Consider the following 15,563-nt stretch of genomic DNA (forward strand, 5'->3'; position numbering starts at 1 on the left):
AAAAAAAAAAAAGAAAAAAAAAAGAACAGAGAATAAGTCAGATAAAAAGCAACTATTGCTGGAGTCCTGTGTAGTGGCGTCACTAGGGGGGGTGCGGTCCGCACCGGGTGACACCAGTTGGGGGGGGGGTAACACCCAAGTAAAAAAAAAGCACTTTGTGAATAACTGACAATAAAAAAAAAACGACAGTGGCTAAATATTGGAACGTGTTATTCACAATTAATAAATAGATCTATATACTTTTTTTTTTTCATTTCGACTAAACATTTTTTTTTAACGAAATTCTATCAAAATGTTTAAAATGCTATATCATTTTTAGTATATCAAGGAAAACGTGAAATCTTACTTCCAGATGTTTAACAGCTGCATTTATGTATATGAACTTTGCTTTGATTTTTTTTTTAATGTTTCAATCGAATCTATTGAATTTGTAGTTAACACCGTAATATCAGGATGCCATCCAATAGTCACTGTTTAACAAATAAACACATCTTTGGGTATAAAATATTATAGGAAATCTCACATGTAATTAATGTAAATTTTGTCGAATTGGAAAGTAAATAAGTGGCCATAGTGGCCATTGATATTTCTGATGATGATAATGATAATTCATTTTTTTTTTCATAAAAAGAAGCTGTAGACAAGGTGAAGGAATTGTTACAATGTGTTAGTCAAATGATATACTTGCATATTTTAGGGGATTTTTCTTCTTGACTAGTGCCAAGAATGGTTCTGATGCTTCCTAATGGGGACGATTTAGTCATCTAATAGCAAAAAAAACTGTATTCTTTTTTGACGACTATTTTCAACTAATTGTAGTGAAATGAAATAGAAATTTGAAACTTAATTTTAATGTGTGGTTGAAATTATTTCCGTGTGAAGAATGCATCTGGATTGGAAAATCGGAAAACAAGACCATCCGGCTACAAATACATTTGACAAGGAAGTCGTTGTTCTGTTATTGATGTAAAGAAGAAAAACAATGGAAGTATATAGTGCACGGACTATTTCTATAAAAGCAGAATATTTGTCATTTTGTGACCATATGAACAACGGGTCTTTATTGAATCAAGAATTTGGACTAGATGATGGAAATGTTATAATTATAAAACCAGTAGCCGAAAGTACACCTGTATTGTTAAAAAGTTTCAAAGGCGTAAAAGAATGACTGTAAGCACCTTTGTATTTTTTTAAAAACACACCTGACAAAGCACACACTGATCAGATTCAGAAGTTATACGATTTTAAGGGAGACAAAAAAGTGGATGAGATCAACTTAATATCTTAAAATGTCTAGAAAAGGTTGAGCTTGAATTTATATGTGGAGCTCAAAACTATGAAAATGCAGCTGCAGTGTCTGGAACCATGGAGTACTACAGGAAATTTATTAAGAACCAACAGAGAAGCTATTTAATAAATGTGTATAGTATTCACTCAATCTAGGTGGTCAACATTCTTTTTCAGAAATTAGCTTTTTGCAAAGCATTTTTTGATACAATTGAAATACTTTTTTCGTTCTGAAATTATTGTCACTAGAGGCGCAGCTTAAGAACTTTTATTTTACCTATCGTTAGTTTTTTTTTTTAAGGGGGGGGGGAGAGTACTAGAAGGCCAAAGTTACACAAGAGTAGGCCTATCTTTAAACTATAGACAATGTGGTGACAAATGAAGCCTTTTCTTTAACAAAAGCATAACACGTTAGCGCAAAGTGTTATAAAAAGGCTCTTCTTAAAAAATGCAGTGTGATTCAGAAGGAAAAAATATTAAAATCAATAAGAAAATGTCAGGCGAGTAATCACAAGATGCCGGACTCACTATAGAAGGAGAGAAAAGGAGGTTTATTCTTATGTGCATTGATCGTCTTTTAACTCTGAGCTTCAACTCCTACTGGAAGCAATCATTGATGTAACATATAAATTTGGAGCAATCCCACCGAAAATTTCTTTAGTTCAACAACCAACGAAGTATGTAGATGTCCGTTTAAAAATATTGGCCTATATTAGGATTTTTCAAAAGGCGATGTTCCAACAGAAATACCATGACTTAGAAGGGATCTAAAGGCAATAAAATTCATTCTTGAAGAAAATACAAGTTGACATTGCATGATTCATATGCCACTATAAAGAAATTAAAAATATTTCTAAATTATTTAACAAAGCCTTCAACCGTTCCTCACCATCTGCTTACTATGGCGTTATGTGAAAAAGGATTTTTAAAATTAAAATTAAGAATTTTTTGAGACAGAAACAAACGACACTTTCCCAAAACGGAATTTAAAAAAAAATTAAAAATGGGATCCTGAAAGACACTAATTTGATGAAATTGTTGTTAAGTTTTCAAACAGTGTAATTTACTTATGGTTGCAAAATTGAACTATAGATTAATGGCAATATCTTCGATTCCAAAGATGAAGGATGCGTGCAGAGTTTCACATGACTACGCAAACCCAGTAAACTATAGATAAATTGTAATAAACTACTGAATTTTAAAATTTAATAGACACTCATTTTATAGCTGTTGAACAATAAAATAACGTAGGTAATTATTAACTATATATAATACCTCGTAACAACCAAACACGGAAAAAAAATTAAAGAGGGGGGTACGTGACACACTGTGCTGACCGCACCGTGTGACACCCACCCTAGTGACGCCACTGGTCTTGTGCAAAAAAAAATAAAAAATATTCATGTTTCCTCGCAAGCAACAGAGATTCTACAATCTTATGATGACAGCATTTATAAAGAAAAAAAAAGGCTCAACGTCGTAAGTAACACTAATACCAAGAGGAAAAAGATATAAACATAAGTCGAAACTCAAAGATGCTATTTGCTAAAGTATAAAAAGTTGCCGATAGTGAAACTAGGTTTTCAAGTTATTGAGAAAGAAAAATATATGACCTTGTGAGTAAAGTACATTTCCCCTTTTAGAGCTTGCGATCTATAGGGCAGAAGATTTTAAGGTCATCTGTTTATTTGGCCAATGGTTAACGAGCAGGGTGTCATGTGGCCAGCACAACGACCAACCACCTTTACTCTCCCCAACTATATTATAGTCAGGTAACCGTTATAGTCTTCACCAAGATTTTAACACAGGACGCCAGGTTCGAAAGCCAAGCGCTTAACCACTCCGGCCCCCATGGTCTTGTGAAATAATTTTAAATAATGGAGGATGAAGATTTGTGTTTGAAAATTGAAGTTCATAATACACTGAATCATAAACAATTTGTTCGTTGATGGAAGATCTTCAGATGACTTAAATATGAATGTCAAGTACAATTATATATATGGTAGCAGGAATTTTTTCATATTAAGAGAATCTCAATCCCAAGTGTAATACTTTATTCATTCAGTAATGGAGCTTATCATCTAATAATTTATTCATATAACTAACTACTTTCGATACACAATGTGTTTGGGGACAGATATGATTTGATGCCCATCATATGACAAACAGTTTGTGGGCCGAATTGTATAGAAATGCCTAGTCCGATTCTGACACCCAGTCTGCCCCTGCCCCTATTGCCGTCCTCCAGGAGGGTTAGGTGACGATGAAAAAAAAGACGTAATGCATATAATGCATACTCTAGATATAGATCTAGATCTATATCTACGTGTATGTATAAAATAAAAGTAAAAGTTAAAAAAAAAACCACTTTTTGGTTTGTTTTATTTGTGAGAGTGGCATCCTAATTCCTGGCAAAAGAAAAATATTTACGCAACCGACTAGTAGGACACCAAACATTGTCGCTCATCTTTTTTGTCTCGAAATAGATTAGGTCTAATACTCTAATCTAGACTACAATCATTAAAATTAGGAAATATTTAATGGCGTAAATTGTGCGTAGATTTAAGATTAACTAAAGTAATTTAATAATTCATAAGTTATAAGATATAATTTTATAATTATTATAATCTAGATTACTGTACTGTAGTGAAGATAGAGTCTAAGATTATACTCATCTGATTATAGATCTAGATCTAGCTGATTCTAGCTAGATTTAGATAGATCTAGGTCTAGAGACGAGATACAACACATAACATAACAGTTAACACGGATCTAGAAATTAGGAATCTTCAAATCTATACCTAGAATAGATTGCCTAGATCTAGATAGATCTATTCATTTAGTTTAGAATCTTTGAATCTAGACTCTAGCTTCACCTCTTAAGTTCTTTCTAAGTTCTACTGAAATCTACTGCCAGTACTATTCTATTACTTATTACTAGTATTACTTATTTTACTATGGTCTATTATTACTAGATTTAGATGACCTATAAATACTAATTCTATAATCTATATAAAATAAATTGACTATAACTCTAGTGACTAATGTCTCTAGACTAGAGTACTAAATAGAGATATCTATTCTAGATCTTTAGGTTAGTCTATTAAGTCTATAGAAATAGAATTCCAATTAGTTTTTTAGTATTACTATTACATTAGTATTAAATTATACTACTTACTAGACTATAGTCAATAGAGTCTAGGTCCTAGGTAAAGTAGATTATTTTATTAAGTATGAAGTTAAGTGTTAACCATGACTATGACCATCTAATGATATAGATCTACTTCATATAATCATATAGATCTATATAATCTATATTATAATTATATATATATATACTACTGTCACGAGTCGAGTCTGTGACCTATTTCGACCAGTTTCTAGAAGCGAGTTCAAACCAGTGCAAGTGTCCAGCGTAAACAAGTTAATTTTAGGTATCCAATCAAAGAAAGAGGTTAAGGGAAAAAAATAGCACACGTCAGCTTCTAGAAGGTCAAAGTTACTAAAATAATTATCGAAGAAGGTTCCAGGATTCTGGAATGTATGATTAAGAAAGGTATAAATTAGGGGAAAGTCAGTTAGACAAGCTCCTCGCATAGTAGTAGTTCTTGTAGAGCGATGGTCCTCGCTCAGTCCTAGATTAGTAATGGTTATAAGTTTTGTGATATTAGCGGGTCCATTAGTTAAAGTTTTATAAGTTGAAGTTATACTAAGTGAAGTTTCATGTATCTTTAAGTTTTATTTATGAAGTATCAAGTCAAGTTGTTATTGAATTGAGAAGTTAATTTAGTGAAAGTTGAAGAAGTATTATTAAAGAAGTTTAAGAAAATACAGAGATATGTTTCTTTCTTCATTTCATTGAATTGTCAAGTTTGATAATATAATCCCCGGCAAGTGTGATCGTCACAACTACAATATAGTATTAATAAAACAGGCAGAACATGGATATTCACAATGAAATGAGCTGATTAAAAAATAACAGAACCTGGGGTCATTAATATTTGTGTCCTCTATCTAGATATATATATAGACTACTCTACTCATATCCATTTAATGCCATATTTATAATCTATATTTCTATATCATTATATGTAATAAAGGGAAGACAAAAGCTGCCATCCCCTATCCTTCTGCTGGAGGTTTGGGCTAGGGCTAGGATCTAATTATCTTCGATTCAGAAGGAAGATCCAGTGCATGTTTAAACAAAAACAACATTTAAATTTACTACAAGAAGTCAATAGATCTAGTAATGATATGTATGTGCCTTGACAAAAAATCAAAACCTGAATGTCTTTTTATTTTTAAATAGTGAAATAAACATAGTTGAAAGAACAATAACGCTGTTTTAAAAACAAATCACACTATTTTCTTTTTTATATATATTTAATATATATATATATTTCCAATATATTGTGGAGTACCGGTACACACTTTGAAAATAAACAATAACTTATATATATAACACTTTACATTAATAAACAAATTGATATTTTCTTTTTTTTTTTTTTAAAACATAAATTAGATGATTGATAGCACACTTATATGTGTTTATGTACAGGGTATATTATTTAGATATGAATGGGAATTATATTCATCCTAAATCTACATAAATTGTGGTCTAAAAACACTATTTAATAATGTCGACCCTGGGAAGGTACTGGGCTTTATTCGGGAAGTGGGGCTATCTACGAAGATCTGATTTCTGAATTTGGGAACATGCACTATTTACATTAGATTTTTACCAAATATTTAAATTTTTACTACCTTTACTATTTTAACTGTGAATAGACCTTGATCTTAATTATATGACTGTATAAAATCTGGCCCTTGTTGTTTAGAGAGAGAGTAGTCCTTAAGGGACTGCAGGCACGACATGGCCTAAATTGTGCCGATGTGCCTCAAATCCAAAAACCAAACCATAAATTGTGGAGCTCAAGAATTGTCAGTGTCACTTAAAAAATAATTTTCATTTATTCACCTATTTCGTTTTCTCAAATTAAATGATATTTTATGACCTACTGTAATGGTGCTATTAACTTAATTAAGCTTTTGACTTTCAATACTCATTCAACTTATTCAAAAATTATGAGTACCAGGTAAATATATATATATATACAGTGCTTTTTTTGTGATGGTATGCAGCGGTACCTTTTTCAATGTGGAGAAAAATTATTACTTTTCTTGTATTTTAACGTTTATTATTAGCACTGTATATAAATACATATAAATATATATATATATATATAAATATATAAATATATATATATATATATACATTAACAAGTAGAAAGACCAAGTCCAGACCATTATATACTTGAATGAAGTTTAATACTGAAAAAGCCACAGTCGAGTCTTTGTCCACATTACAAAGTTATTGCCTTGATGTTCTAAGACCAACTGACTAATAATAACATCAATAGACTACCGGCATAGACTATAATCCACTAAGCAGTGAAAACATATCTGTTTCTGCATCATACTGTAACTTATACTTTCTTATACACTACTTATTTTAAAGGCATTGGGCAATCCTTTTTAATTTAATTAAAATAAAATAGTTTAAAAAACACACACCTCTTTCAAGAATCTTATCAGTTGCTTCTCCTATTCTTATAATGTTTTAGACATAGTGCAAGTGCATGATAAATTGTTTTAGAAATATATTGAACTCTCAAGAATTATCTAGGTGATATTTAGGATAAATTGTCAGCAGTTGCCCAGATTAAAATGTGCATCTCCCAAGTTACCTTAGCCTTAGTATATTATCTAAATCCATATATGTCCTTAAAATGCTTTGTTTTTAATATAATTTCAGTTGCTCTTTCCAATGTGTTGGGCTACACATTAGCAATAGAAAATGTCCCAAAGTCGCTTACAGTTAGACGAAGATAGGTAACTACTTTTTAATTATAATGTCGAATTTAATTTTTGAAAATTAAAGTTTGTAACATAATTCTATTTGTTCAAATTTCATATATTCAAAATGACTTTGAAATAAATTCATGTTGATTAGACTTGTGGCATGAGGTCTGTTGTTACCATTATGTTTTCAATATGTTTTCCATGGTTTCATAATTATTGTTAAAATATTAGAATAAGTCAATCTTGCTGCGAAAAATTCAATGGAATTATTTTTTTAATTATTCTTTGCTGTTAGGGTAAGAACCAGATATCCTTCTTCTTCTTCTAGCCAGCTTTATTGCTGCTGAGCTGTGAGCTCTTTTGCTGACTGTGCCAAAGAAAAAAAGTGTGCTGTTTTAAGAACCAGATATAAGATTGTTTGGTCTTAATTAATGACCAAAAAAGATTCTTTGCTGTTACTGTAAGAACCAGACATATGATTGTTTGGTCTTAATAAATTTTTTTTATCAGTATTAGAAGAAATACGCAAATGCATTGTAAAATGTTTTTCCATTCAATAACCATTTAAAAAAGGAGCATGGAAATTCTTTTACGTAAAAAAAAAAAAAAAAAAATGCATCCTATATCAGATAGTGTAATAAAATAAATGACTGCTCATACAATAACATTTTTCTTCAGGCGATCATGTTGGGTCTGTTTTGCAACTGAAGAAGATGACCGGACAGCTGCATGGGTGCGCCCTTGTCGTTGCAGGGGGACCACTAAATGGGTTCATCAGACTTGTCTGCAAAGATGGGTAGATGAAAAGCAGAAAGGGAACAGCACAGTTAAAGTAGCATGTCCTCAGTGTAATACAGAGTACCTCATCTTATTTCCCAAATTAGGTAGGACTAGTAAAATTTGATTCAAATTATGATCTTGTGTGATGCAAATAAATCTGAAGTCCAAGACAGACTATTGCCTACCAGCATTGCAGTGAACTTTTTTTTTGCTTTAGACCAACATATACATAATGTAACATTTTTAAGATTTAAACTCTTCATTACTCCCCAAAATGTCAGTTTTACTTTGAAATGAATTTCAGTAATTATCTCTGAAGGGATGAATATTTTACTATTCAATGTTTCAAACTTGCTTCATTTATTTAATATTGCAAAAAGTTTGGTAAAGGTTGAAAAGTATGACTTTTCTTTGATTCTGTTACATGCTTAGTTTTTTTAACCCCCCTCAAATTGTTGATTTGCAATGAAAATATCAAAACCTTAGAAATAGATTTCAGGAAAATAAAGATTTTCTAAGACAAAATGTTAAATGAAAGCTACTTGGATTTGGAACTTTTAATGGAACAGTTTTAGTAACAAACATTTAAAATATAATTTTTTCTAGGACCCATCGTGTATGTTATGGATATTATTGACAAAGTGATATTCAAAATGTGTCCTTTTGTTGCTGGTGGGATTTTTATAGGAACTGTTTATTGGACAATGGTCACTTATGGGGCTGTTACTGTCATGCAGGTATGTATTTTGATGTCTTAGTATTATTTTTCAGTTACAACAGGAACACAATTTTGAAGGAATAGTAAGGATTTGACTTGCCTTATGTTACACTAAAATATTTTTTTTTCTAAAATGGAAAACCAACTCTAATTCTTACAATTAAATTCATTAGAGAGAAAAGTATTTTTAGTGTAAGAACTGCTTTGAACTCTGCAATGGTTTTTATGCTCAAGAGAATGGTAGTCATGCATGACATCTTTGAAACTTGACTTCGGCTCACATTAGTTTAATGACGTTCAGAAATCTATCATGACCTGCAGTGAACTTAAACTTGTTAATTTACTTATTGAACATTCCAATGAAATATAAGTTTAGGTAATTTGTGTGTGTGTGCAAGTAATAGAACACAGTAAATTGTAAGAGAATGTGAATTGTATTTATGTTTATTTTTGCATCCTTACCTATTAATTTTGTCATGTCTAGCTGCCCCACCAGTATTCGAATACCCTAGTTTCTACCCAAAAATGTTAGTGTCATTATCATGGCCTTATTATATGCTTTCTCACTTTGTCTCTAACTGTAAGGATTATGGGCATGACATGGCCTAAATTGTGCCAATGTGCCTAAACTTAAACTCTAACTGTATTATCTACTTATTTGAGCATATCAGTAATTCATGTGTAAATATTTTGCAAAACCGTTAAAGTAAAGTAACTTCTCGTGTGCACACAGACACACTAGTAACATTGCAAGACTCCCTGACCCATCTCTTTTGAAGAATCAGTTGGGAAGGTGAATTTTTTTTTTTAAGTGGCCACATTTTCTGTGTTATATGTTTTTTTAAACTGTTCTGTACAATTATTTTTATTTATTTTTTAATACTTCCTGGTAATTATTTGTATCATTAGCTTTTTCAACTATAGAATTTTAAAACAATTCAAGTGACTGAATTATTTTATAAATTATAATCTCAATTAGGTCTAATTTTTACTAAGCTTATATTAACTGACTCTTTTGTCTGTCTGTGTGGTAAAAAGTTTGTACACATGATTTCTCTCACACCCAATCTTAGATCAAGATGAAATTTAGCTAAATTATTTCATTTACCTGGCAACACAAGAATCGATTTAAAAAAAAACCAACCAATTAGTTAGTTACCTATTGGTAATAAATTATTTTATTTGTTATCTTGAACAAGGGAAAAAAATCATAGTATACTGATGTGGTGGTATAAGCTGAGTTTGTCCCCTTTATAGGTCATCATCTAGTGAACACAAACCTGAAAAATAGGACTATACAATCTTCCATGTACATAAGCTCCACTAGTAGAGTAGTTACCATGTTGGCTTGAGAAGGCTTGTACCACGAGTTCGAATTCAGGTTGTTCCCCCTTTTTAAAAATATTTTTATAAATGCTCTTTTATTGTTAGTCTAGATCTAATACAAACTAAATTAATTTCATGACTGATCCAAATAAGTACATGCTTAATATAAGCTTTGTTGTTGTTTTTTTAAATATTTTTTATTATTTTGCTTAGATTTTTTAATTGAAATAATTTTATTGATTTTTTAAAAGTTCATTGTGATAGGGAATTTAACTATTCACATATGATGAAGTACCGGTAGTTAGGGAGAGGTCAAACAAAGAAGCCTTGTGCTTAAATATGAAGATGTACCGGTACAACTGAAAAGTTGGCTAAGCTTGTACATTGGTTTACGCAAATAAATTTTAGCCCAATTTACATTGCTACTTTCTGTCTATTTACTATGTGGAAGCAGAAATATTTTACTATTATTTTAGAAGTTTGTTTTTTTCCCTCTTGAACAAGGTCTTGGGCCACAAGGAAGGACTTAATGTAATGGAACAAGCTGACCCATTGTTTTTATTAATTGGTCTGCCTACAATACCTCTGATGTTAGTATTGGGCAAGATGGTACGATGGGAAGATTATGTGCTTAAAGTGTGGCGCAAGCATTCATCAAAATTACCTTTAATTAATTATTTATTTCCAGATGGTGAGTATTTCAGCTTTTTTTTTTTTAAGGTGCTCTTACATCTGTACTCAATCTTCTATAGCTTTAACAAATTACTAAGTTTTCATTTTGCATTCACTCTGTCTGTCTGGTACAATTTTTAGTCACATTTTTTCTCCCACACTCAAACCTAGGATAAAGTTGAAATTTTGTTTTGCACAATTATTTCTTGTACCACCTGACAAAACGAATCAATTAAAAAATTATCCAATTAGTTGATTAATTATTGGTAATTAATTATTTTGTTAGGTATCGAACAAGGAAAAGAAATTGTACTTGAGAGATGCTTGATTTAAGTTGAATTAGTCTCTTTTATACTTTGTGTAGAGAATTAGGAGGTCGCAGCTTACTTAACCCTTAAAACGCGTGTGGAAGTTTAGCCTCTAAACATCAGAATTGTAATTCCATTTCGTATGCACTTGTTGTAAAACAGCTCAGCACTTTAAGGGTTAAAAGTGAAACTAACAATTGATAGCTATGATACCTTCTATTTTCATAAGCACTTTGTGTTTGTGCTTGAGCCCCCAAGTTTGAATTAAAGTCATACATTTTGTTTTAATACATTAAAAAAGCTATAACAGTAACCTTTACCCAGATACCCCCTTTATCCTAAGCATTTCTATGTAATGCTGTGCAAATATTTTTATTGTTATTATTTATAAAGCTCGTTCATCACAGGTACGGTATTGAAAATGATGTCTGTAAAATCCGAATTTATTTTTGAAGAGCAGGTCATAGAGGAGACGCTTGTCTTATCCTTTGTGTGTGTGTTTTGCTATTCCACAGCAAAAGGACTGGTCTAATGTTCTTCTAACCAGCATTTTGCTGGTTCTTTTGTAGTCTTTGCCAAGAAAAAGTAGTAAGCTGTTGTTTTTTTCCAGCTGTTCTCCAGTGCCATACAGGGTATTGGGTTGTAATGGTAATCTGCCTTAGGTGAATGAAATTGGGGCATTCAAAGAAAGTATGATGTAGTTTTCATGAGGATGGGGTGGGTGGGATTTATTCTGTAAAAGATGAAAATGTAAAGGAGTGTACCCTGTTCTTAGTTGTAATATTCTAGATTGCACTTTGCAGGAGAGGATATTGATAGTGTCCAATTTGTTTGGCATTGTCTTTTTTTTTTAAATAGCTTAGCCTGTGCTTCTTGATGCCCATTGGTTGAGCAACACTACTTTGTGGTCATTCATTTTTAGAATAATGATACAAGACATTGTTAGTCACTCATTCCACCTGAAATAAAGGTTCAGGTTAATGCCTCATGTATTTACTATAGATTAGAATTTTGAATAGTTATCTCATTCATAAATGAACAAATTTGGATAAAATCAAATTGGGCTTAACCGAGATAATACATTAGACAAGAGGAAAATTTTTGTTCAATTACGAACAAAGAAGTTCAAGCAAGAAATCTAAGCTGTATTTATTTTCTTAGAATAATGTTTCTTTGTTATGTTGATGTTAACTACTGTTTATATTTTGCTCTATTCAATAATATAAAAAAATATGTATTTTTTAACAATTGATTAACAAAATACAGATAAATATTTAATATTTTCTTAAAGCTAGTCTTTTTTTTTTTTCAATGATTTACATTTTAAATGTATGTCAATGACAAGAGTATTGTTTGATCCTGTATTGAGGAAATATAAAAACACTGTTGAACTAATTTACTTCCTTATTTGAAAAGGCTGATATAAAACTTTTGTTTTTAACTTAACTAGAATATTTTTTCTTCATATAAACTAGTTTTTTAGGGGTTATATAGTAACATTTAAAATTTCAATTCAAATACACAGGGTTAGGGTTAGGGACTAGGACTCCTGCATATTTTATCAGTATTTATAGATTTACTATTTTAGTGTGTACATTTAACTATTAATAATAATTATAGCTTTTATATAGCACTACTTTCATGTTTATAGCATACTCAGAGTGCTATGGTCCAATCTCATTTGTGGACCAGTGGAAGAAGGGGGTATCTGGGAGGTTTTTCCGTGCTGCTCATTAAACACAACTCTGCTCGAGTTAGGTGCTGATGAGTTGTTTTTTTTCTCTGTCAATTGAAAAAAATACATTTTGCTGGTGATTAGCTAAATGTCTGTGTACCATCTCTAGATGAGGTATAGAAACTTTAGTAAGACCTCCTAGCAGGTCTGTGATCTGAGCAAGCTACATGGTGTTTTGTAAAGGTCTGAAAAAAAATTGTAAAAAGCAATTGAAACAATTTTTATAGCAAATTAAATTTAAAACAATCTGCATTTTTTAGGGGCAACTTTTGTATGTGTCCTTCTTTTATTGATTTTCTAGAACACTCCCGGCTATCCAGGGTACCAGCAGACACTGTGACATTGACTGACCCAATATCTGCCACTCGTGTGTTATGTGGAGCCCTGATTATGCCAACTATTGCCACTATTGTAGGCAAGCTCATGTTCGGTCTTGTCCAATCCAATTTTCAAAGAACTCTATTGGTAATTATTAAAAATTTTAAATGCTTTTAACCAAATAAAGTAGCAGTTTAGGCCCTAGAGAGCATAATGATAGTAAGCATATTGTTCCAACATTTTGAGATATGATATAAAGACTTGCAGTTCGCTTTTGATAGATACTCTACCGCCGATCTGGCAGTCTAAAGCACTGTTCTTACATAATAAAATCTGCATCTTCAATACTAATGTGAAAAGTTTTAATGTGGCACAGAGACTGGGAGAGTAACAACTAACAATTTACATAATAAAATCTGCATCTTCAATACTAATGTGAAAAGTTTTAATATGGCAGAGACTGGGAGAGTAACAACTAACAATACAGACAAGCTCCAGGAATTCACCAACAGTTTGCCACATAAAATTGGTGTTAATGTCCAAATAAAATCTCAAACTACAGCTTGTGGGAAACAACTCGGCAAACACCAATAGAGCACACAAAAAAAAATAAGGCATAAAATGTGAAGAAAAGCACTAAACATTGTTAACATGCTCTAGGAAAAAAGCTAGAAAAAAAAAGAGAAAAGCTGGGAGACAAAAGTTATCTTGGGGGAGATTGGTTGACCAAGAAGCAAAGATGGCATATGACATAATCATATAGTCAAAATGAAACTGATGGCAAAGTACTGTTGTAGTCTTATGCTCCAATGGGAGTCCAAAAAGTCCACACATATGCTTTATCACATTGTTTTCAATTTTCAAAGTACGTAATGTGTAAAATGTTACTGTAGATACTATCATGTGAAAACTGATCATGGTATTAATTGTTTTTGAGGTTTATTATCACTTAAAACATTCTTACACAAAAGGTAGTTAAGGTATCTGGGAAAGAGAAGGGGTTGAAGTAATTGTTTATTATGTTTCAACACAATAAGACATAAAACTATTTTTTTTTCATCAGGGCGGATTCGCATTTATTGCCATCAAGGGTGTTATGAAAATCTACTACAAACAACAGCAGTATTTACGTCAAGCTAATAGGGTCATTTGTGACTATGGTGAGCCACAAAACTCTTCAGCTCCTGTTACATCTGACTCGCCGGTTAATCAATGACCATTTCTACTCTTTCAGTTACATTATTCTTGAAGGGAAAAGAAAAACTGAACTAAAGTTGATGACATAAAAAGATGAGATGCCTATATCTCACGTCTCCAGTGAATGAGTTTCTTTTTGGTACCATAACTCATTGTTTCTTTAATTAAAAATCTTATGTCATAATGTGATTTGAAAACAAAATAAACTTTGTTCTTTTTTCTCAACCATACTTATGATAGATATTAGTGGTACTTCAAAAGTACAGGTCATTTGAATCGATTCATTTCTGATACTTTGCACACAACTCATTTAAAAAAAATAAGTTTGAATACCAAAAATTTAGGGTTCTCATTTTTTTTGTGTCCAAAAGAATGTCAATATTTTTTTGTTTGGTCCCAATATGATGTATATTTAAACATTTATGAGAACTGCTTCATAAAAAAAAATAAAAAATTATACAATTATTTTCTTTTCATAGTTTATGGTAACTTGAAGAAATGTAAAAATATTTATCAATTTTCACATTTGCAAATATTTTTAGACTACATTTAAAAAAGACAACTATTTATTCTAATACTAACTGGCATTATAAGGCTTAAAGTGTGCACTAATAATGGTAGCTTTTAATTATTATCTGTGATTTTAATTTTCTTCTCTAATGACCATGTCTACTGTAATTAAAGATATAAATAAGAAGACAACTCCTTAAGTTATGTAGCATATTGAGATGCCATTTTCTCAGGGAGATGATTCTTATTTTCACAAGTTTTGTTATTCTTTTAAGAAAAAAAGCTAATGCTTTAAATCTTAAATCCTAATATTCTTTATCAGTTTTAAATCCAAAAACTTATGTATCTAATCGGCCATGGTATAATATCCAATTTGTTACATTATGTATATACTTGGAATGGGTTAGTTGTCTGTGAATTATACCATTGCAGTAAAGTACTAGTTGGTGAACATATTAATGAAGACTAATGTCTGAAATATTGGAGTCAATCTTTGTTATTATCAATAAAATTATAGCACTTTTACAAGTATGGTACAAAAATCTTAATATGACTGCTTTGTATAAGGTGTTGATATTAATAATAAGGCCTATTTAAGCTCGAAGATTAATGAGGTCTGCAGTATTTCATGCGGCTATGCAGCCCCAGCTGCAACCTACATATTTCGCCACATCCAGGGCAGACATAAACTAAGTTAATAAATTAAACCAGTATATAATTGTTTGTTGTTTTTTTTAATTTACAGACATTCAAAAATTATATTAAATATATCCTATAATCAATGTTTTAATCTAGTCTAATCAAGTTAATAAAAGTTAATTATGTCAGCCATTGTCATTCTTGAGTGGCA

The 15,563-nt window shown here is 31.2% G+C and overlaps 1 protein-coding gene across 3 annotated transcripts; it reads left to right on the forward strand.

The window, feature by feature from the left end:
- The first annotated feature begins 3,686 nt into the window (after positions 1-3,686).
- LOC106064926 (E3 ubiquitin-protein ligase MARCHF5-like) lies at positions 3,687-15,536 on the forward strand. Of its 3 annotated transcripts, none has more exons than XM_056037754.1 (7): positions 3,687-3,839; positions 7,103-7,179; positions 7,828-8,033; positions 8,536-8,666; positions 10,478-10,664; positions 12,990-13,153; positions 14,070-15,536. In XM_056037754.1, the coding sequence occupies exons 2-7, from the start codon at positions 7,145-7,147 to the stop codon at positions 14,220-14,222; spliced, it is 876 nt and encodes a 291-aa protein (XP_055893729.1). In that variant the 5' UTR covers positions 3,687-3,839; positions 7,103-7,144; the 3' UTR covers positions 14,223-15,536. The 3 variants fall into 3 exon arrangements, with proteins under 3 accessions (XP_055893729.1, XP_055893732.1, XP_055893740.1); XM_056037757.1 differs by having other exon boundaries at positions 3,704-3,864; XM_056037765.1 differs by having other exon boundaries at positions 3,718-3,778.
- Positions 15,537-15,563: the final 27 nt, after the last annotated feature.

Source organism: Biomphalaria glabrata, chromosome 1 (assembly GCF_947242115.1).
Source record: "Biomphalaria glabrata chromosome 1, xgBioGlab47.1, whole genome shotgun sequence".
In the NCBI taxonomy this organism is placed as follows: Eukaryota; Metazoa; Mollusca; class Gastropoda; family Planorbidae; genus Biomphalaria; species Biomphalaria glabrata.

Coding starts and splice junctions, on each gene's coding strand:
- LOC106064926 (XM_056037754.1), top strand. CDS start 7,145: ATGTCCCAAAGTCGCTTACAGTTAGACGAAGATAG. Junction 7,180..7,827: donor TTACAGTTAGACGAAGATAG/GTAACTACTTTT, acceptor ATTTTTCTTCAG/GCGATCATGTTGGGTCTGTT. Junction 8,667..10,477: donor GGGCTGTTACTGTCATGCAG/GTATGTATTTTG, acceptor CTCTTGAACAAG/GTCTTGGGCCACAAGGAAGG.